Here is a 21749-nt window from a genome sequence, read left to right as displayed (position 1 = left end):
TTGTGTCTATACAATCACATAGAAGGGATCGAATCACATAACCACTTTTACTAACGCACTCATATACTATTTGAACTATTTACTTAACTAAACTCAATATGAGCATTCTCTCTATATCTTTTAAGTACAATAATTATGGGGTGGGAGATTGAAATTCTTGGGAATGACCCACATGCACTTAGATCCAAAGCCCACAAAAACACATGAAAGTAACTATTTTTACTCGTTTCACATACAGAGCATTAAGGAATGGGTAGAGGATATAAATAGAAGACCACTCAGGGAGTAACCGACAACAATCCGAATTTGCTTTCAAAGATAGTTTCCACAACACAACCATTAAATTTTGAATTCATCGATCATTAACAATCCACATTTAAAGATAGAGGTCACGTCAATACCTTGACATCCATATTTTTAAATCCAGAACATTTGAGTATAAATATTAAAATTTTATAAGTATTTAAAGTATTAAACGTTAGAATCAGAACATAAGAACGACAGATAAAAGTCTATTAAATAAATGAACGAATTAAACTTCCAACTTTAGAAAGCGTAAGCATTAAACTTGTGGACGAAAACGAGTCAAGGGCTAGTGGCGGCCGTTTCGCTTCGATAATAGCATCGAGATCGAGGGCGCGGCACTGCGGAGTGAAGCTGCTGCTGCTGCCGCTCTGATTGCCGGAGTTTCCGACGACAGCGGCGGAAGAAGCTAAACCATGGCGCTCCATTCCAGTTTCACAGCGGTTGCATACGCGAATCCAGTTTCTTCGTATAGGCAACCGCAACCAGTTCATTTCCCTTACGTTTTGAATAATTCAATCTCGTTTACTCGTCACTGTCGAGCCCTAAGTCTTCCGTGTTCCGACGTTTCTCCGTCACTGAAGGCTACGTTTTCTCCCGTATTAACTGTATGATCGATCGCATTTCTTTTTGTTTATCTCAACTGGAGCCGTTTGGCGCTTGATTTCGCATGCAGTGAATGTTCTTGATGTTAGTGATGGAATTTAGTCGATTTGGACGAGAACAGGATGCGTATTTTGTCTTTTTATTTTTTGACGAATTCCGGGATAAATAGAAGGAAAACTGGAGTTGCTAGTTTATAGGGAATGGAAGAACGTTCGGTCCGAATTTAGTTTACTATTAAACACGTTTTGGTTGCAGTATTTACAATGTGCCGATTTGATTATGGGGAGTTCACTCCTTTTGATCCCGACTACGTTTTGGAAAACTGTGTGGTTTGTTATTTTGTTGATTGAACTTGGTTGTGTATGTTGGCAGGTCACGGCTCATGCAACACCAGAGCCTCTTAGAATCATGATATCTGGTGCTCCTGCTTCCGGTAAAGGCACACAATGCGAACTTATTACTCAGAAAGTAAGCAATTTCATTAATGATCGAGCCTACGCCAAACACATCTTTTCTCTTGGCCCTTACCAATCTGAAATTTTGTTAGTTACATAAATCAATTTCTCCAGGAGAGAATTTTGGTCACTATTGTTTGTGAACAGGGAGAAATCTAAATTTGGAAACTATCGACTACATATATTTTAAACTCCGTTTATTTGTATAATTTCCTTCTGAGACCTTCATGATCTTCCCCCATAGGACGTACTTTCACGTTTTTTTTTTCTCCTTGGTTGGTGGGAAAAGAATAATTTGTTGAAGTTTATCATAAACATTTCTCTCCGTCGTGTGATTGGAGAGGTACTTTATCTCTGTTTTTAATCACGAAAGATGAAAATTTTTTAGACTTCTGGTGCTTGGGGTCTCCCCATATTTCATTTTTTCAATGAAATGTTTCTTCTCTTTAAAAAAAAGAAAGAAAAAACTTGAGACTTTTACTTGCTTTCATAGAAGAAGCCTAGTCTATTCCAAGTGTAATAAAAGGAAAGATTTTATGAATGTCAAAATGTAAGAAATTTATTTCTAATTTAATATAGTATGCACCTTAAAGTACCAGGCTTACGATTGTCTTCTGATAACAGACTCGGAGCTGTTTATTTTAAGAAACACATGAACAGGAATCCGATTCCCCTGCACAAGAAACAACACAAACGCATGCCAACCAGACACCCAACTCCAAGAATTAGGGTGTGCGATCTCCCCCCTGAGTTATGATATTAACCAGCAAACACAGTGACAATCATCAAGAGTTCCTAACAAGGAAAATACAAGATGAAGATAGCAAAGATAACATAAAGCATAAAAGAAATGATAATCGGCAATTCGAGAGGCTGTCTCTCCCAAGAGCTCACTCCGAAGATATTCCTACCTCTCCCTCTTCCCAAAAACCCTACATATACCCCAAAACCCTGGTCCCCTTCTTCTGTACAATTTTCATATTGCACAGCCACCCTCTAATGGTTTGCTTCTCCCATTTCCATCGTGGTCTCCTCCTACCGGTTCCCACTCTTTGTTTTAGTGTCCATCCTTCCTCTTTTTCCATTCTTCCTCTCGTAAACCTTCATGGTGGGAGGCGTCACAGCTTTAAGTGCATATTCCATATGAGACACCCTGTTCTTTTTTTGCTATTCTGTGTATATATATATATATATATATAGATAGATAGATAGATAGATAGATATTATGTTTCCATTTTCTAGAAAAAAAAACTCATCAGGTAACTGATTCTAAAGATAGACAAGTTGGGGTGTTACCTCACACATAACTCACTTGTGTTAGCCGTCCCCTCTTGTTAAGCCTTCCCCTCTGGAGATAGGAGCATTCTTCCATTTTGAAATTTTTATCGTGCTCAAGTTGACTATAAGACCAGAGGCGTATACAATTCCAAACAAGTTTTTGGTTTTATGTTAATTTTCTAAGAAGAAAAGGAGGGCGTGGTGTTTGAACTCAAGATGGTTGATCCTGAAAGTAGATTCTTGGGCTATTTTCATTTTAAATTTTTTACTATTAAAAAAGGATAAAGATCATAGTTCATTAATCATTATTGAGCATCATTGTGGCTGTTTCTTAGTTTCCAAATTAGTAGGGTAATATTATTTCCATTTTTTATGCCTATATCTCCACTGAAGTCTTATATGTTTTGACTGACCCTATCCCCTTTCTCTGCTCATACTTCAATTTTTGTTATTGCCATTTTCTTAATAATCCAGTCTTTGTTAATGCTCGCTATAAATTTCTCATTTTCTATTGCCTATAGAGAATAGCATATTGAATCAAGTCATTATCGTATGTGCAGTATGGTTTGGTGCACATCGCTGCTGGAGATTTACTTAGGGCAGAAGTCAATAGTGGCAGCAAAAATGGGAAGCTAGCAAAAGAGTACATGGAGAAAGGACAACTAGTCCCTAATGATATAGTCGTGCTGGTAGGAAAGTCTATACTGTTATTTTGGTACGTGGTAACTCTCGTCTGTAACATGTCTATCGGTATCTTGTAGATGGTAAAGGAGCGGCTGTTGCAACCTGATTCTCAGGAGAATGGTTGGCTCTTGGATGGTTATCCTAGGAGTTATTCTCAAGCAATTGCTCTTAAGGAACTTGGCTTTAAGCCTGATCTTTTCATTCTTCTTGAAGTGAGAGTTGTTTATTGATGCTGATTGAAATTTCAATTTCCACATTTACGTTGAATTGCCAAGTCAGGGGATTGATCAGTACTGGTTGTTCTAAAAAAGGAAAAAAGAAATTTAATGTTGACAGGTTGATTTGGATAATTGGATTTGGATAATTGGATTGCATATGCATATATGATCTTGATTTGTGGGATATCTTTTTTATATTTATTTATTTATAATGTTGTCTAATAAATTAGCAGAGCTTTTAGAAAATGTGACTACCTTCAGTGATTTGTAGTGAGTTTGACATTTATTATTGTCCAGTCTTAACAAACAAACATCTAATCAGAGCTTCAAGACCAGAACTTACTAATTTACAATAACCTCCACTTGTTATTGTAGGTCCCTGAAGAAATTCTTGTTGAGAGAGTTGTTGGAAGAAGACTGGATCCCGTTACTGGTAGGATATATCACTTAAAGTATTCTCCTCCTGACACTGAAGAGGTTGCTGCTAGACTTACACAGCGCTTTGATGACACTGAAGAAAAGGTATTTTCTATAATACTATATCTAATTTGGTCTGTCATTTTGAATCATTCTTTATGGTGGTGTATAAATTTCATAAGGGTTTGTTTAGATTGTTTGTGGGCAAGCTTCTTAATCTTCATATTCTGTTTGTGCCTGTTTCTGAGCACTTATGTGGATGAAGTATTGACCATGTTCCCTGCAATTGGGTTTATTCAGGTGAGGTTAAGATTGCAAACTCATCACCAGAATCTGGAGGATGTCCTTTCCATGTATCAAGATGTGACAGTTAAGGTATGTAATCTAGCGGCCATCAACCACCATACCCCTCACTGGGGCGGACAGAAAAAGGAAAGGGGGGAAAAAGAATGTAGCTTTGTATGCAGCCTGTTGTTCACTCTTACTTTTTGAAAGAAGTCTCTGGTAAATGCATTGATTTTACTTAAGAATCTGAATAGCTGAAGACACCATGAATTTGATGAATTTTCACTCATTGCAGTTCCTTTAGACTATTTCATCAATCTAAATCATTCTCAAAATCTATGCCATTGACTTTAGAATTTTAGCACACACAAATCGGCTGATTGGGGGAACTGAGTGGTTATTATAATCTATGTTTGAGGTATGTACTATTTTAGTTTAGGTTATAAATGAGGAGAGAGAATGGTAACAAAATAGTGAACACAGTAGACGTTGAGGGTTTTCAAATAGTTTTATTGTAGCTAAGTGTGAATTATAATAATTGGGAACTTCAACTATTATAATGGGTGAACCAAACATTGGGTGGGCTATACTAGCCCACCAAACCCAAGGCAGGTTGTGGCCCAAACACCCCAAATAGATTCAATTATCTAATTGACTACAGCAAAGACAGGAGGAAAAAGGAGACAAGTATGCCTTGACCAATTGAATAGTTCTCCCAGAACTTCATTTTCTGACCATTCCTCTCTTTGAAATCATCTCATTTGGCTTGATTGTTCTGCATCAGTTCATCATAATACTCGAGGCCCTTTTAGTGGTCTCCCCTTTTGTGTTTTTTTCCCCATCTTCTTACGCCCATGTATTCTTGATTTTTTTTTCTTTTTTTTTTTTTAAATAATGATAATACAGGAGAAATATTTTTCCTCCTTTCAGGTGAATGGAAATGCGCCAAAGACAGATGTATTTGATCAAATAGATAAACTGCTAACAGGACTTCTAGAGCAACGGAAGGCTGCTATAGAATCTCTGGCAGCATAGATAACTGTGCAGCATGGTTAGGTCCCTTTTAAGTATGTGAGATTATATTCTCGTAAAATGGAAATTTTGTTGTTTATCATTTATTCTTTCTTTGGGTGGGTAGGGAAGGTGGCCCCTATCTATTATTTTACATTTTTACTATGGCTCTGTACAGAAGCAATAAACATGTGAAAATATCATTATGTAGTTACGGGGTGGCTTGAGATGAGAAAACTGTCCTGCATTTATTTTCTTCTTACTAGCAATATAGAATGATTGAATGAATTGAAATCCCAAGAAAGAGTGATGCATTCTTAAGGTTTTCTACTTCATTTTCTTATGTAATTTGTATGGTAAGCATAGGATTTTATTTTTTTATATTTTATATTGTTCGATAATTTATATGGTAAGCATTAAATGAAAACTGGTATGACTGTAATGGAGAAAATGATCATTGAAGCAAATGTCATCAGGTGATTGATTACTTCACGTGAACTGTTGATTTGCAATCTTTATATGAATTGAGATTATCAGTTCTTAATAATAATGTAATAGGTTTGATTGAATTACATTGAAAAAATGGTTTGAGAAACCTTTTTACCTTTAGATGTCTTGTCGTACACAATACTAACTTAATGTAGCGTCTTGATAGACTGTAGCATCCCTTTTGTATTAAAATCATGACTTCAAGAACAAACCAAATGAGGGGGAAAAATAACCCTTTTCTCTGTAATTTTCTTGACGCTCCTACTATTTCAGGCAAGTTGAAACAATTTTTGTATTAATTAGGATGAATATGGTATGGGTTGAGAATTTTGGGGAACAAAATAAGGAATGCATAATATTTCAGGGACGAAAACAATAGTTTTAACACAATTGAAGCTGTTTTAAAAAGAAAGTCATTCTTACTTGGTGGTGGGTGCTATCAATAATTTGTGTTTCTAAATATTTTTAGAATCCAATAGGAAGATATTGATGGTATTTTCTACACCATTCTTAATATTGGCATCCAATAAGTACTTTTTCATTCTTTCATCTGTTATCAACGAAAGTTCTTTTCATTAAAAAAAAAAAAAAATGTTTTCAGTATCCGTTTCAGTAAAAGAAAAGGTGATTTTTCATTGGTTTCAAGTTATAGGACTTTTATGGGAGGAGGAATGTGTTCTGGAACCCTCTTCTAAGGGACTCTCCTGCTGTTTGAACTTCCATTTGTTTTGTTCCCCCTCTTCTATCTAGGATGCCTTAGTTTTTCCCTCCATATGGAAGACTTAAAATTCCTAAGAAAGTAAAGCCCTTCGCTTGACAAATCTTGCAAGGGAGTGTGAACACCCAAGATCATACCTAGTGATATTTTATCTTTGTATTATGGTCGCAACGGTGTCCTTTTTTGCAGATGTCATGAGCTGATCATGAGGAGGATCTGGACCATCTCTTATGGAACTATCAGTTTGCTCACTCTCTTTGGAATTGATGCTTTAGTTTGTTTGGGGTGGGCTCACTCTCTTTGGAGTTGATGCTTTAGTTTGTTTGGGGTGGGGTGGGTGCACAAATAAATAGGCACTGTCGCTCTTGGAATGAGGAGATTCTACGCACTCTCCCTTTGATGAGAAGGGAAGAGTGGTAATGACATGTTATTTTGCAATTTCGTGGGGGTGCGGCTGGATAGGAATAGTAGGATTTTTAGAGGGATGAGAGATTTTGGAGTAGGTTTTGTAGGCAAAAAATTTTCATTTTGTCTCCTCTCATCCTCCAATCTCTTGCCCATGTGCTTCTGTCTCTTCTTTTCTTTGCAGGACAGCAAGTGCTCCTCGTGGAGAAAGGAATGGTGTGTAGGGTCTAACACACGTTTCTTGAAGTGTATAACAAACAAAGCAATATGCTGTTTGTAAGGATTGAAACATATATCAAATTTGTTTTAAACATGCCTGTAGATATTCATAATTCACATTGGTGTGGCAGAGAGGTGGTTGGTGGATGGATTGTTGAAAAGCAATATCCGATACTGCTTCTCATATGCAGCATGATCTCTTCCATGTTTTGTCATTACGTTCGGAATGGTCTCATCGAGGATACTCTAAATTTCTCTTACACTCTTGATCGGTAAATTTGAGACTTGAAAATTTTCTGGTGTGACACTTCCAACTTAAAAGTTGGAGGACCGTGTTCTTGACAGCAACATGTAGTTACATATAACAGAAATTTGTATTTAAGATGGGAAGACGACTTTAGCAGTCTTCAGAAAAGAAAATTCTCTTATACACACTTCATTTGATGAGCTCTACAAATATAGTATCCTTAGTTTTATGCTAAGGTCTGAATTCCTGAGAGATCTCCAGAGCTTGCTAATTGGGTACATGCTATTGCTCTTATGTGAGATGGGCAAAGATTCTGATGGCAACCTTAAAAGTCTCGAGTACTTTTGATCATTACGGCGAAGACTTACATTCTCATTGAAGAACTAAACAAAATCCTTAACGTTTTTATTTGAACTGTTGTTCAGGGACATTGAAGAAGAGTAGGGATCAGCGTCTGATAGCATCTTCACTACCTCTCTCATTGAAGGGCGAAGTGATGGAAGCTTTGTTGTGCAAAGTACAGCAATCTTCAGGACCTTAATCATGTCATTTTGGACAGCTTGAGATGCAACTTTGATGTCCAGAAGCTTGAGGACATTATCACGGTCATCTAGGTGTGTTGAGATCCAGTAGACTATATCTTTTCCTTCTCCATATTCATCTTCTATTGGTCTCCTTCCAGTAATCAATTCTAATAGCACCACACCATAACTGTACACATCACTTTTTTCCGAAACTTTCGGAGTATATGCTAGCTCTGTAGAGGAAAGTTGTTACAGGAATTAGCTCATCTTATTTTCGTTTTCAACTTAAATCTGATAATGTTAAACAACAAACACTATACATCTGTATATATAGAGCTTTGGATTGCTCCTTAGAAAGGAAGAAAGATCCCAAGTCGATCAGAATGAAATGAATAATGTATGAATGTTAGCCTATAAATTTGTGTTGCAAGAGAGAGGTTATTTTAATGATCAGTTGCTTCAAGTAAAATCTAATGGTAATAAAAATGGGGAGGTAATTGGAAAGATATAAAACTCACCAGGAGCAATATAACCATGAGTGCCAGCAAGAGAGCTGTGCTCAGAAACACTTTGAAACTGATCAGCAACTTTTGCAACCCCAAAATCAGCAATTTTTGGTTCGTAATCTTCATCAAGAAGTATGTTTGTTGATTTTATATCCCTATGAATTATAGGTGGTGAACAATCATGGTGCAAGTAAGCAATTCCCCTTGCTGCTCCCAATGCAATCCTGTACCTCTGATACCAGTTCAATTCAGGCTGTCCACCTTTGATCGGTCTCTGAAGTGCTTCACACAGGTTGCCATGGGTCATATATTCAAAAACTAGATAACTAGATCCTTCTCTCATTAAGCAGGCATAGAGCTTCAAGATGTTTCTATGCCTTATCTTTCCCAGAATCTCCATTTCTGCAGCCAAAACCTTCATTGCATCTCCTTTCCAGAGCTGCTTAACAGCCACTGTACCACCATTTTTCTTCAGATCCAACCGATAAACTTTTCCCGTTCCTCCACTTCCTATCAAATTGTCTTCTTCAAAGCTGCATATTTCATCTGCATCAATTTCCATTTGATGGAATGATGCAATTTTCCATTTTGGAGCTCCTTGTTGGTCCCCTTCCTGATTGGTCTCTAGGCCAGTCTCACTGAGCTTCAAGTAATTACAACTTACCAACACTAACCCTGCCAATACACAAACCAAGATGGAAACTATGATACTGAAAAATACAAGTTTATCTTTAAGCACCCCTTTCTGACTATGCTTTCCAGTACAAGTAACCAGGCTGGTGTTTATCTTCTCTCTGTAGTTTTCATCAACACAGAGTTCTTTGTTGTCCAAAAATGCTTTGTCTCCACTCATTGCCAGAAGACTGGATGGAACTCTTCCGGACAGCTGATTTCCCGACAAATCGATCGAACTTAGTTTCATCTTCTCCAAGGATTCTGGGATTATGCCTGAAAGTCTGTTGCTTGAGAGGTTCAGGGAGTTTAAGGAGCTGATTGATGAAAATGAAGATGGAATGCTACCACTAAGAGAGTTTTGAGCAAAATTTATGTCGACAAGTCTTTCACAATTACCAATCTCTAATGGGATTGACCCATTCAAAGAATTTACTTCCAGGTGTAATGATGAAAGTTGTCTGAGGAAACCAATTTCAGAAGGTATTTCTCCATCGAAGTCGTTATTACTCAAGTAAAGCCTCTCTAAATTTGTCAACTTGCCAAGCTCTGATGGAAGGTTACCTGAAAACTTATTGTTTGGCAAAACCAACTGGCTCAAGCTGGTAGATAAACCAATGTTTGGGGATATAATTCCAGTGAATTCATTATCACTAAAATCAATCATTTTTGCGTTAGGAAGAGCCCATACCCCATCTGGAATCCTGCCAGACATTTGATTATTATTGATTCTGAATCTTTGCAGTGATTTGCACTCAGCTAAAGAAAGAGGCAGCTCACCTGAAAATCTATTTCCCAGAGCAAGTAAGAATTGCAACTTCCTATTCTCACACAAGAAATTAGGGAAGTTCCCTGAAAATTGGTTCTCAGATATGTCGATGCTGTCGAGCGGAGCGAATCTGCCGAAGTTTACTGGAAATTCTCCAGAAAAATTGTTCCTATAGATTGAGAATGCAATAAGGTTTTGCATATTTCCAAATCCTTCCGGAAGCTTTCCAGAGAAATTGTTTTCATACAACTGAAAAACCACCAAATTCCTCAGGTTCCCAACCTCTTCTGGCAACTGACCATACAAATTATTTGCAGAAATATCAATTTCTTGCAGAAGGGCAAGGTTTGAAATCTCTGGTGGGATCTCTCCAGTCAATTTGTTAACAAAAAGCTCAAGTTTATTCAAATTTTGCAACTTGGATATTGACTTGGAGAGTTTACCAGAAAGCTTGTTCCTTGAAAGATCCAATGTCTCTAATGCCTTCAATTCAAAGAGAGACTCTGGTATTTCCCCTCTCAATTGTGCATTTGCTAGATATAGCCAACTTAAGTTCTTCAAATTTCCAATAGATTCTGGTATCTCACCAGCCTCGAACTCATTTTCACCAAGTCCTAGAGAAACCAATCCAGTTAAATTTCCAACCCAGATTGGGAACTGGCCAGAAAAGAAGTTGATCGATAGATCTAGAACCTCCAATTTTCTCAGCTGAGAAAGATCAGGAATCCTCTTAACCATTTCATTATCAGTGAGATTCAATACTCTAAGATTGCTACAGTTGATCAGTTGGTAGGGAAGCTCCCCAGAAATGTGGTTTGAAGCCAATGAAAGTGTCGTGAGACTTTGCAGAATAGAAATGGAGGGAGAAATCTCACCAGAAAGTGACTTGTTTTCCAAGGAAATTTCTACGACCTTCCCGGAAACTCGATCACAAGTAATCCCAGAGAATCCACAAGGAGATTCAGAATCAATCCAAGAATGAAGAAAACCCGTCGGGTCTTTGAGATTCTCTTTGAAACGAAGCAATGCTCGAGTTTCGGTCGGTAGAGGCAGGCTTGGAACAAATAGACTCAAAATGAATAGAAACATCAACAGGGAATGAGGATAAACAGAACACTTATCCATTAGAATGAGACTAAAATGCCATCTCAAGGAGGTTAGGAATCCTCAGTATATGTATGATCTAATCGACGGATAGCTCCATTCTTGGCAGCGGATTGCTTGCACTACAATCCAAACATCTAAAATCAGAGGAAAGGAAAAACAAATACTCCAAAATCATCAACCTTTTCAAAAGTTTGAAATATTTTGCACAAAATCAGTGCCTGATTTGGATGAAAAGAAACAAATCAAAGAAGGAAAACCAAAAACAGCTGTGTAAGAGAGAGAGAGAGGATTATGTTAGGATGTCATTTTTTCCTGACCAAAGTGGATTTTTCTTGATAATTGGTAAATGATATTCATGATTAGTGGAAAAGAAGAAAGAGATTTACTTCAAAGCCACTCATAGCAAAACTATTGCTCATTATGGAAGGAAAGTGGAAAGAAAAAGTTTGCATATCATTCCATACATTGACATTATCATTTCAAAACTCAAAACTCAAAACTCAAAAACTCAAAATCAAATCCTAAACGCAAATTTCAGATTCTTCCATTACTTTTTGTAGTGCACTTTTGATCTGTAAATCTTACCTGGAGAAAGTTAGTTCATCTTTATCATTTCCTCAGCCAGAAACTCATTATGCTCCATGAAGTCCGCTACTGTTTTTCCATTTCCCCAAACAGAACCATAAATGCTCAAAAATCTTAGTGGGTTTCTCATTTCTTTCAACAACCTTTTACTTGTAGGTCTTTCAAGGAAGAACAGAAAGCTTTCACCATTTTTTGTTTTTTTTTGTTTTTTTTTTTTGTTTTTTTTTCTGTGAGAAGAAGGGAAAGTGATGGGGGTTTCTTGAGAAAGGATTGTGTTTGGTTGTTGAGAAAATTGCAAGAAATTTTGAAGATTATAGAAGACACGAGAGGAAGTTATAAGTAGAAGTGAAGTTCCTTGGATATGCTAATCAATTTGGTGGAATGTTACCATTATGAAAAAGAAGAGAAGCACTTAAGCCCATGAAGAGAGAGAAAGAAGAGACATGCAAAAACTGGTAAGGAAACTTAAGCAAACAGAGAAAGAGAGACTGAGAGAGACCAACTTTGGTGACTTGTGAGAAGTGCTTTTGTATTGGGGAGAGAGAAAAGAGATATTACAAAAAGAAGAGAGAGAAAAAAATAAATCAATCAAACCGCCACAACCCACCACAACATTATTGCTCCAAAATAACCGTTGGAGGTGAATTCCACTCTTGAGAACCACTCGACACAAATTTGAGATACTTGTATCGTTTCTTTTTCATACATCCAACAGTTTAAAAACTGTTAGTATGTCGGTTTCATCGAATAATTTCTCAGAAGAATGAGAGAAAAGGAAGAGAGAGTTTATTTGGTCATAGAAATAAAGAAAAACTCAGCTACAATATATCGGCTTCATTGAATAATTTCTCGAAAGAGGCCGAGGAGAGGGAGAGTGACTTTTATTTGGTCACGGTTTTTGGAGGCTGATGGCTGATGGAGAAGGTGGGAAAGTGAACAAACTTTCCTTGGCCTCCACATATTTATTTTGGATCAAAACTTACCAATTCCACTCTTCTTTTTGCTTCTTCCACCACAGATCCAGAGTCTTTGGATGGGTATAGAGGGAAGTGGAATCATCCATTTTTGGGATAACAAAATAGGCAGCTTTCTCATTTTTCAAAAACGTAGATATATATTTTAATTTAATTTTATTATTATTATTATTTTTTACCCTCTCTTTCAGCCCAATCATTGAAGATTCGAGTTATTCTTATTCTATCTTTCTTTTTCTTTTTCATTATTCATTTTTCATAATTCACATGTGTCAGGCTGGCAGGATTACCAGGATTGGATAAAAATTCTTACAATTGGCAGGTAAGATTATTATTTCCCTTGGGTATACTTCTATGGAAATTTTAAAATTGGAAAATGTTTTTAAAATATTAATTATGAGTTCAAATTTAGGCTTGGATTCTATTTTTTGGTAGTGAATGTTCATGATACTTTTATTCGGTTTTCAGTAATGTATTTTCAAAAAAATATCAATTTATACATCTAAATCGATTAAAATATCAAACTAATAATTGTATCTATTTACCCCCTCTTCTGGATTTTGATTTTGTGTGACCAATATTGTGTGAAACTTATAATTTGAGTTAATCAAACTCTAGAAGTTTTATAAGCCAATCGATTTAGGACTCTTCATTATGATTACCTTTGAAATTTTATCCATGTAATAATTTTCAAACACATGTACAATTCTTCAAATGTCGATTTTACAAAATGAATGATTAGAGTAAATGCAAGAACGATTATCAAAGAAGAATTTAACTGAGCGTTCAAATTGATTCATTTATGAATGTTTATGGATTTTATTGTTATAATTATAAGTTTCACTAGAGATTTTCTAAAACGAAATGTAATAGATGACGTAAATTAATATAATTATTAGTTTAAAGTTAAAATTGATATAACCCCTAAAGTTTAGGGGTATTGATTGATATTTTCCCTATATAATATTTTTTATAAGTTAATCCATGCATATATTTTATTCATTTATCTGGAGAATAAATATTTGAATTTAGTGTTACATGTAATAGTAGGTGAGTTGTTGGGTTTCATAATTGATATTTAAAAAAATTAACTGAAATGAATAGTAGACATGAATTAAAGGGTTAAAGTAAAATGTTTGAAAGTTAGACAAAAAAAAAAAAAAAAAAAAAAGAAAAGAAAAAAAGAACTAAATCAAAATAATTATTTTAAAAAATTTTACTTTAATCCTTTTTTCCCCCTTCCAAAAAAGATACACTCACCAGCCCCAAAAAAGCTGTAGATGGTTAAAAGAAAAAGGCTGAATCCAAGACCTAACAATTAACATACACAAATTTATATCTTCCAGAAAAAGAGCCACATACTCTTGGATTTGAAGCAATCTTTCTTGTCCCAAAAACAAAAACAGGCAACAGAAGTGACAATGCACTACCTCTTTTACCATTTTGTGGAAGTCTTACTTTTTTCAATTTCATGTGGAATAAATACAAAAAACAAAAAATACATATCCATGTGATTGTTTTATCTTTTGAGAGAGAGAGAGAGGGAGGAAAGTATATTAATTTAATGTACAACATTCGAAGCAAAGTGAGTTTAACTCAATGATAATTAACGTGATTTGGCTCCCTAAAAATCAAAGGTTTGATCCCTCCATCATAGAGGTAATTACAATGGATGACACTTTTAGGGTTAATAATCAAGTGTATAACAATATTTTTAAATGATTGCAAATATAACAAAATCTATTTGGGATAGACTCCTGTTATATTGTATTATATTTGCTAATAATACTTTGGGTTTGATTGTAATATTTGCCATCATTCCTAGTAAAATACAGTTAAATTTAAATTTAATTGAAGTTGAATTGACATTTTATTATACGATAATCTCAAAAAGATTTGCATCATAGTATCACTGCTTGATATAAGTTTTACATTGGAGATGATATATTCTATAAGTATTTGAGGACTGAAATTGAGATTTTATACATTAAAGGACCAAAAGAGAGTAAATGATAATAATTTATTTTTAGAAAAAAGATTCAAAATTGATGTGTCTGATAAGTTGTATGCAATCTCATGATATTGATTACATTGAGCCATACATGGTTTTTGAGTTTGAAACCCAAGCCTAAAACAAGGGGCCAAACAGCTGCTAGATTTAAACCCTTTTGTACTTGTTATATTTTTGTTGTTAAAAATTTTAAATAATATTTTGGTTCTTATACTTTATATTAAAAATTATTTTATTTCATTTAATTAATTCTTCCTAATAATTTAACTATCAATCTATATTTGTTTTGAGACCCTCTCTTAAACTCACTATATAGAGAGATTCTTTTTCTTTTCTTGTCCCACTTTGTAGGGTTGAGAGCAAGGTTAGGGAAGGGAGTGGGAGAAAAAAATGCCTTCTCACGAGATCTTCATCATCGTTCCCTTTAAATTATAATTATATGTATAATTTATTATTGTTGTAAATTTGAGGAGCACAATTATAATCAAGTAAATAAATATTAAAATAAATAAAAAATAATATATATATATATATATAATAAAATAAAACAAATTAACAAAATATGAAATAAGGATTTCCTTTAAAATCTCTACTTTCTCCAATTTTTGTAGATTACCCATTGACAAGTAGGAGATGGATTACATGAACACTAATAATATGCAATGTTGAGACACACATCGACAACACTTTGGGAAATGAGGGCATGACATGTGGTCAATGGATACGAAACATGAGCATCTATTGGACATCTATTATCATAATATTTATAATACTCTCCCTTAGAGCCCATTATATTTATAAAATAACCTCGTTAAAACCTTATTAAAAAAATCGATGGGAAAAAAATCCTAGTAGAGGAAAAAAAGTAAATATTTCATATAATTTATACTCCTAAAAAAATATTTACTCCCCCTCATGGAAACATCACTTGAGATCTCTGAGTTGCCGCATTCCAATGTTGTGCATCGATTTTTCAAAGATTGTGGTAGGTAATGTCTTTGTAAATAAGTCTGTTAGGTTATCTTTTGAACAAAATTTTTGTACAGTGGTGTCTTCATTTTCTTCAAAATCATGAGTATAGAAAAGCTTTAGTGAAATATATTTTGTTTTATCTCCTTTAATGTATTCTCCTTCGATTTAGGTGTGCATGTTGTGTTGTTTTCGTATAATATTATTAGAAGATTTTTACTAGAAGATAAACCACATGTTCCACGAATATGCTGAGTCATTGATCTTAGCCATACACATTCCCGACTAGCCTCGTGAATTACAAAAATTCCAGTATGTTTTGAGGAAGCAGCCGTTATGGTCTAATTCACTGACCACCACGATACAACAGTTCCTCCACATGTGAATAGATAACCTGTTTGAGATCTAGCTTTATGTGGATTAAATAAATCCGAAATTTGCATAATCAACCAGATTAAAATTCGATTTATTTGAATAAAACAATTCCATATCAATCGTTCCTCAGAAATAACAGTGTATATGCTTAATTCTATTTCAATGTATTTTTGTTAGAGAATAACTACATCTTGTTAATAAATTTACTGAAAATGCAATATCTGGTATTGTATTATTAGCAAGATACATAAGTGCACTAAGATATGGTACTTCGGGACCAAGAAGTTCTTCATTATCATCTCGAGGTTGAAATATATCTTTCTTCACATCTAGTGAACGAACTCCCATTAGAATGTTCAATGGATGTGCTTTATCCATATAAAATCTTTTTTAAAATTTTTCCTGTATAAGTTGACTGATGAACAAATATCCCATCTATTAAATGTTCAATTTACAAACTAAGGCAGAATTTTATTTCTCTCAACAAATATACCCACTCAGGCGATTGTACCACATTCGTCTTGATTGTTTCAATTCATATAGCGATCTTCGTAACTTTATTGAATACAATTCTCATGAATTTAATTTATGTGTTTCAGGTACTTTAAATCCTATTCGAATTCTCATATAAATATCATTATTAAGAGATCCATATAAGTATGTTGTGACTACATCCATAAGATGCATGTCCAGATTTTCATATACAGTCATACTAATTAAATATCTTTAACATAATCGCATCCACCACCAGCAAATATGTCTCCTCATAATCAATACCAGGTCTTTGTGAAACTAGTCTTGCTTTATATTTTGTGACCTCATTATTTTCATTTCTTTTCTTCACAAATACTCATTTGTATCTCACAGGTTTAACACCTTTTGGTGTTCGGTCTATTGGTCCAAAAACCTGACGTTTTGAAAATGAGTTTAATTATGTATCGATTGTTTCCTTCAACTGAAACCAATCTTTTCTATGTCGACATTCTTCAAAAGATTTTGGTTCAGGATCCTCACTTTCATATACAATATCAAGAGCAACATTAAACGCAAAAGAATATTGTCAATAACCACATTAGTTCGTTTTCATCTTTCTCCCATCATGACATAATTTATTAAAATTTCATTATTATCTTTAGGCATTTCACCTTCCTCACTAGTGATGTTAAGGAATATTACTTCATGAGTATTTATATCCTCAATCAAGTCTTCTTGATTATTTATTAATTTTTTTCCGAGAATTTTTATCTTTGAAACCCACTGGTCTACCATACTTCTGGCGTATTCCAGACCCATTTGTGACAACTTGCTGTGTTGGGATATCAATTTTCAATGGAACATTTGCAGCTGGTATATGTGACTTAGTTACTTTCTTTGCATCTATAAATGTATCTGGTAACTGATTTATTGTATTTTGCAAATGAATTATCTTCTGAATTTCAAGTTCACATTGATTTATAGGGAGATCTAAATAAGACAATAAAGATGCATTCCATATAATTTACCATATAAACTATCATTGTTAGAGATAAAGATTTAAAATTTAAAATATACAAGATAAATGTGTCTATATTAAAACTGATTTTCAACTATCTCACCTTCCAATATAGTAAAGACAAATTAAATTGCAAATTTGATTCCTGATCTTCAATAACATGTCTATATAATTTATTTGGTAAAACGTGTCTCTAAACTTTGAGGATATTTGGAGTACTGGTTATTATAATATGTAGATTATAATAGTCTGTATATTATAAGAGTATGTCTTCAGAATGCAGACTATTCTAATCTTTGTCTTTAGAATATAGATTATTCTAATCTCAGTAGAAGATAGTAAACACTGTAACAAATAAATCAGATTTAGACTAGTAATGTTGTAGTTAATTGTAGATTATAATAGTTGGAAATATCAACCATTATAATTGAAACAAAAACTATATAACGAGTCATAATTGTGCACTTCACCTACTTGAAGTTGGGTGTCCAAACACCCCTACTTAACATATATTTTCTTTAAAAAAAAAAAAAAAAAAAAAAAACTTATGAACTTTTAATTTCCCATTTAATAGATTTTTATCGCCTATTATACTTTTCAATAATAAATGCTATTAATTTAATGCTTAAATATGACATGGATTATATTATTTAGGAGTTACATCAAGTAGTTTTACATAACTTAAGGCATAGTTTTCTTTTAAAAAAAAAAAATCAAAACGAACTTAACTCTACGATAATTGACATGACCTTTCATTTTTAGGTGGAGGTTTGATCCTTCATCCATACAATTATTGTAATAAAAAAATTAAATAAAACTAACGAGTAAATAAATCTATTAAGTACAAGATTTTAAATTATAAAATATTGAACCATTTAAAAGTATAAAATTCAAATAAACTCAAATTTATAGACGATTTAAACTACAAGTACTTGATGAACATTTTAGTCAAAATAATAATAATAATAATAAACATGACCATGATGGTTCAATGACCAAACTTATAGTAAAACCGTAATTAAAGAAATCTAATAGTTTTACTTTTTCACTCTTACATCACGAATAAAGAGTAGAGGTGTGTTCACATCCACAAAGATATTTAAAGCATGTTCGAGAGTAATTTTAAAATGGTTGAAATAACTTTTGTCATTTTTAAGATCACTTCAAAACATGCTTCAATAATATGAAAATTACATTTAAAAGTAATTAGAGACATGCTTAAGAGTGTTTTTAACAATTTCAACATCACTCTTGAACATGCACTTTAATGTTTACAAGAGTTGGCAACTACTCATATTGCCACTTGAACATTCAAATGGTTTAGACATACACTCTCGATGAAGAAGCCAGAAACTTGAATTCCCTCAACCTCGCAAACAATTCAACTAATAAAGATCGACTATTTTCTTCTTTTTTTTTTCTTTGACAATTACAAATATAACAACCAAACCCAAAGTACTTGCAGACATAACATAATGCAAAAGAATTTGTAAATACAATAAAACTTAAATACATTTTTCAGATTTTATCAGTGATAGAACGTATCACTAATAGGAGTCTACCAACGATAGAGTCGATCACCTATAGGTTTTATTATATTTGCAATTCTTTTAAGATGTTGTTATAGACTTAATTTTTAGTCCTAAGAAGATTATGTATCACATCTTTTAAAGGGACAAAACAAGGAGAGGACAATTTAAATGAGGGGCACATGGGTTCCACAAATGACCCATTACCTATTGTCATTAGGTGAAAGGAAAGAGAATGGGCAGCCCATCAACATCCCTTAATTTGCTGAAAATACACACTCTCTCTTTCAAAATGGCCCTATTCTTTTAGGGCAATTGGACCCCATCTTATATATATATATACACATTTCAATTCACAACTCAATTCTATATCTCTTCTTTATCATTTAAACCTTTGGCCGACACAAAACAGCACCTTTCATAACACTTTTTATTTTAATAGGTTTTTTTCTTATTTCTTTTGTGTGTTTGTAAGCTTGTGATTGAAGTAATATGAGAAGGGGATGAAAAGAACCCACTAAAGAAATAAAAAGGGAAAAAATAAAGTGGATTTCGACTCACGAGATGAAGGAAGAAATAGAAGATCTACTTGTTCGTGAACTTTTTCTCTAGAAAAGAAAGTGATTACGGTTTGAAAGGTTAGTTTACACTCACTCGAAAAAAATATGTTTTTCAAAAAATTCGTTTTTATTTAAACACTTTTGATAAAAAAAAAAAAATTGTTAAAAAATATTATTAAAAAATTATTTTGAGTGGTTGCCAAACATTCAATTTTTTTTCTTTCTAAAATGATTTATTTTTTAATGTATTCCAAATAGATCAGAAAAATAAAATATTGATTTAATTATGAGCCAATAATCATGGTTTTGTTGAGGATTTACCAAAAAAATATTCGAAATGGTTGAGTGGATCTAAAGTGAGTTTATTGAGTGTATGGTTGAATTTTTGGCTCGACTTTATATGAATGTGTGAAAAAAGAAAATAGCGAAGAAAATGCATCAAAGGTGAAATGCTATAAAAGGAATGAAATGTTTTGAGTATGCTATTGAACAAATGAAATTCATCCAACTCACAATAGTCCAATAAAAAACAAAGCCTCAATTTACCATAAAAATGTCGCATGTAAAAAAAAAAAAAAAAAGTTTTTAATTAACTAATACCATTATTTACCTTTTAAAAGTAAAAAATAATTATTGCTGGTGAATTTTGACCCGACAGAATAAAAGTCCAAAATCAATATAAGATAAAAGGATAATCAAAATCAATATAAAATTAGATAAGATAATATTTGTTTTAGCAATTTAAATTTATGATTTCTTCTACATTCTACAATTTCTTTACTGGCTTCGACATCAAAGTCTTTTTTTCTTTATTTTACAAATCTCCTTTTCTAGAAAAATTATAAATTTACCATTGATGTCTCCGGTGTATTTTTCTTTCCCCAAATTTAGCATAAACAATAATAATATTAATATTTACCTTTTATTTAAACTTTAAACCAAGAAAAACTGGAATTTTCTTATGAGAGTTTTTTCTTTATAATTTCATGTCTAATATGTAGTCGACACAAATTAAAATTTTTGTGTATTGAGACTTTTTTTTATGGTGTATCATTGAGATTTTAACTTTTCAAATTAATCTCTAGTATTGACTAAATTATTTTATTTAGAACATGAAATTAAAATATTATGTATTTGTTAGACATTAACTAAATTAATAGATTAGACCTAATATATTTTTCTATTATTAAATATGAGAATTTGAACTTAAGAAATTATACAGGTCAATTGTGGTTAAATTATACATGATTTATAGTTGATAAAGTAATAATATACATTTTCAAAAAATAATAATAATAATATACTTTTGAAAGTTCTTAATATAAAAAATTCTAAATCCGTCCTCGAAAATTTAAGCAGAAAAGAAATATTAAAGAAAATAAAAGTATTATAAATTTAAAAAAAAAGTGATCTTCTAGAAGAAATGGATCGGCGGACGTACGGAAGTGGGAAAGAAATAAAAGAAAGAGGAAAAGAAAAAAAAAAACTGACGATAAAGAAAAAGGGATGGGCCCCGCGCGTGAAGAAGGGTCCGACAAAGACCACGCGCGTGTAGCCCACTATCCTGCATAAAACCATAATAATAACGAAGGCTAAGAACATTAATTTGAGCAAGTGGCCATCCTTTTCACATGTAAGCGCGTCGCTTTCATAATCCCACCCAAAATCTCAAAAACCCCGAATTTGCTTTAATTTTGTCACACTCCCCATCACTAAATTTCGAACAATTTTTTCTTCTCTCTCTCTTTTTTTTTTAAGGATTTGGAGCTCAAGATTCGTTTGGGGCAAGGTCTAATATTATAATTGTAGGGATCAAATCCAATTGTGAAAGCGTATCGTGTGAGAATGCCTTGCATCCTGTGATTCGATTTTTACCATAAACAAAATTATTATACTAAACTGAATGAATAAACACGTAAATAACATGTTATTGGGGAAATGATTAAAACGGCTCTTACCTTTGTAGATTTTCCAAGTGTCACGAATGCTCCAAAGTTCCAACAAACGGATCTCCAAATAGTCTTGATCACGAACAACTATTTGAGCAATCTCAAACACTACCACGAGAGTTACCTAGAGAGGCTCAGAGAAAATTATGCACAATAATACTAGGGAGTCGTGTATTGTCAGAGTTTCTCTACAATGAGAATCATGTATTCAGTGTATTCACAAAGGGCCATGGGGAGGTCTTTCCCAATATATTTTCCTTTTATATATTTAATTAAATCATATCTATTTAATTAATTAGCCCATTTAATTAAATAACACTTATTTAATTTTAATTTGCACAATAGTTAAATAACTATTTATACATTAAATCCAATTTAATGTATACATTTAA

The 21749-nt window shown here is 33.2% G+C and overlaps 2 protein-coding genes across 3 annotated transcripts; one reads left to right on the top strand and one right to left on the bottom strand.

The window, feature by feature from the left end:
- Positions 1–538: 538 nt before the first annotated feature.
- LOC120075431 (adenylate kinase, chloroplastic) lies at positions 539–5561 on the top strand. Its single transcript, XM_039028815.1, has 7 exons — positions 539–911; positions 1282–1377; positions 3203–3331; positions 3404–3538; positions 3920–4066; positions 4262–4336; positions 5177–5561. The coding sequence occupies exons 1-7, from the start codon at positions 720–722 to the stop codon at positions 5279–5281; spliced, it is 879 nt and encodes a 292-aa protein (XP_038884743.1). The 5' UTR covers positions 539–719; the 3' UTR covers positions 5282–5561.
- Positions 5562–7353: 1792 nt separating this feature from the next.
- LOC120075430 (receptor protein-tyrosine kinase CEPR2) lies at positions 7354–12452 on the bottom strand. Of its 2 annotated transcripts, none has more exons than XM_039028814.1 (3): positions 11499–12452; positions 8378–11047; positions 7354–8092 (listed from the first exon to the last, which is right to left on the bottom strand). In XM_039028814.1, exons 2-3 carry the CDS (start codon positions 10929–10931, stop codon positions 7719–7721), a joined length of 2928 nt encoding a protein of 975 aa, XP_038884742.1. In that variant the 5' UTR covers positions 10932–11047; positions 11499–12452; the 3' UTR covers positions 7354–7718. The 2 variants fall into 2 exon arrangements, with proteins under 2 accessions (XP_038884742.1, XP_038884741.1); XM_039028813.1 differs by having other exon boundaries at positions 8378–11032; positions 11499–12451.
- Positions 12453–21749: the final 9297 nt, after the last annotated feature.

This window comes from Benincasa hispida, chromosome 4 (genome assembly GCF_009727055.1).
Source record: "Benincasa hispida cultivar B227 chromosome 4, ASM972705v1, whole genome shotgun sequence".
Taxonomy (NCBI): Eukaryota; Viridiplantae; Streptophyta; class Magnoliopsida; order Cucurbitales; family Cucurbitaceae; genus Benincasa; species Benincasa hispida.
This window is presented reverse-complemented; position numbering and strand designations above follow the sequence as displayed.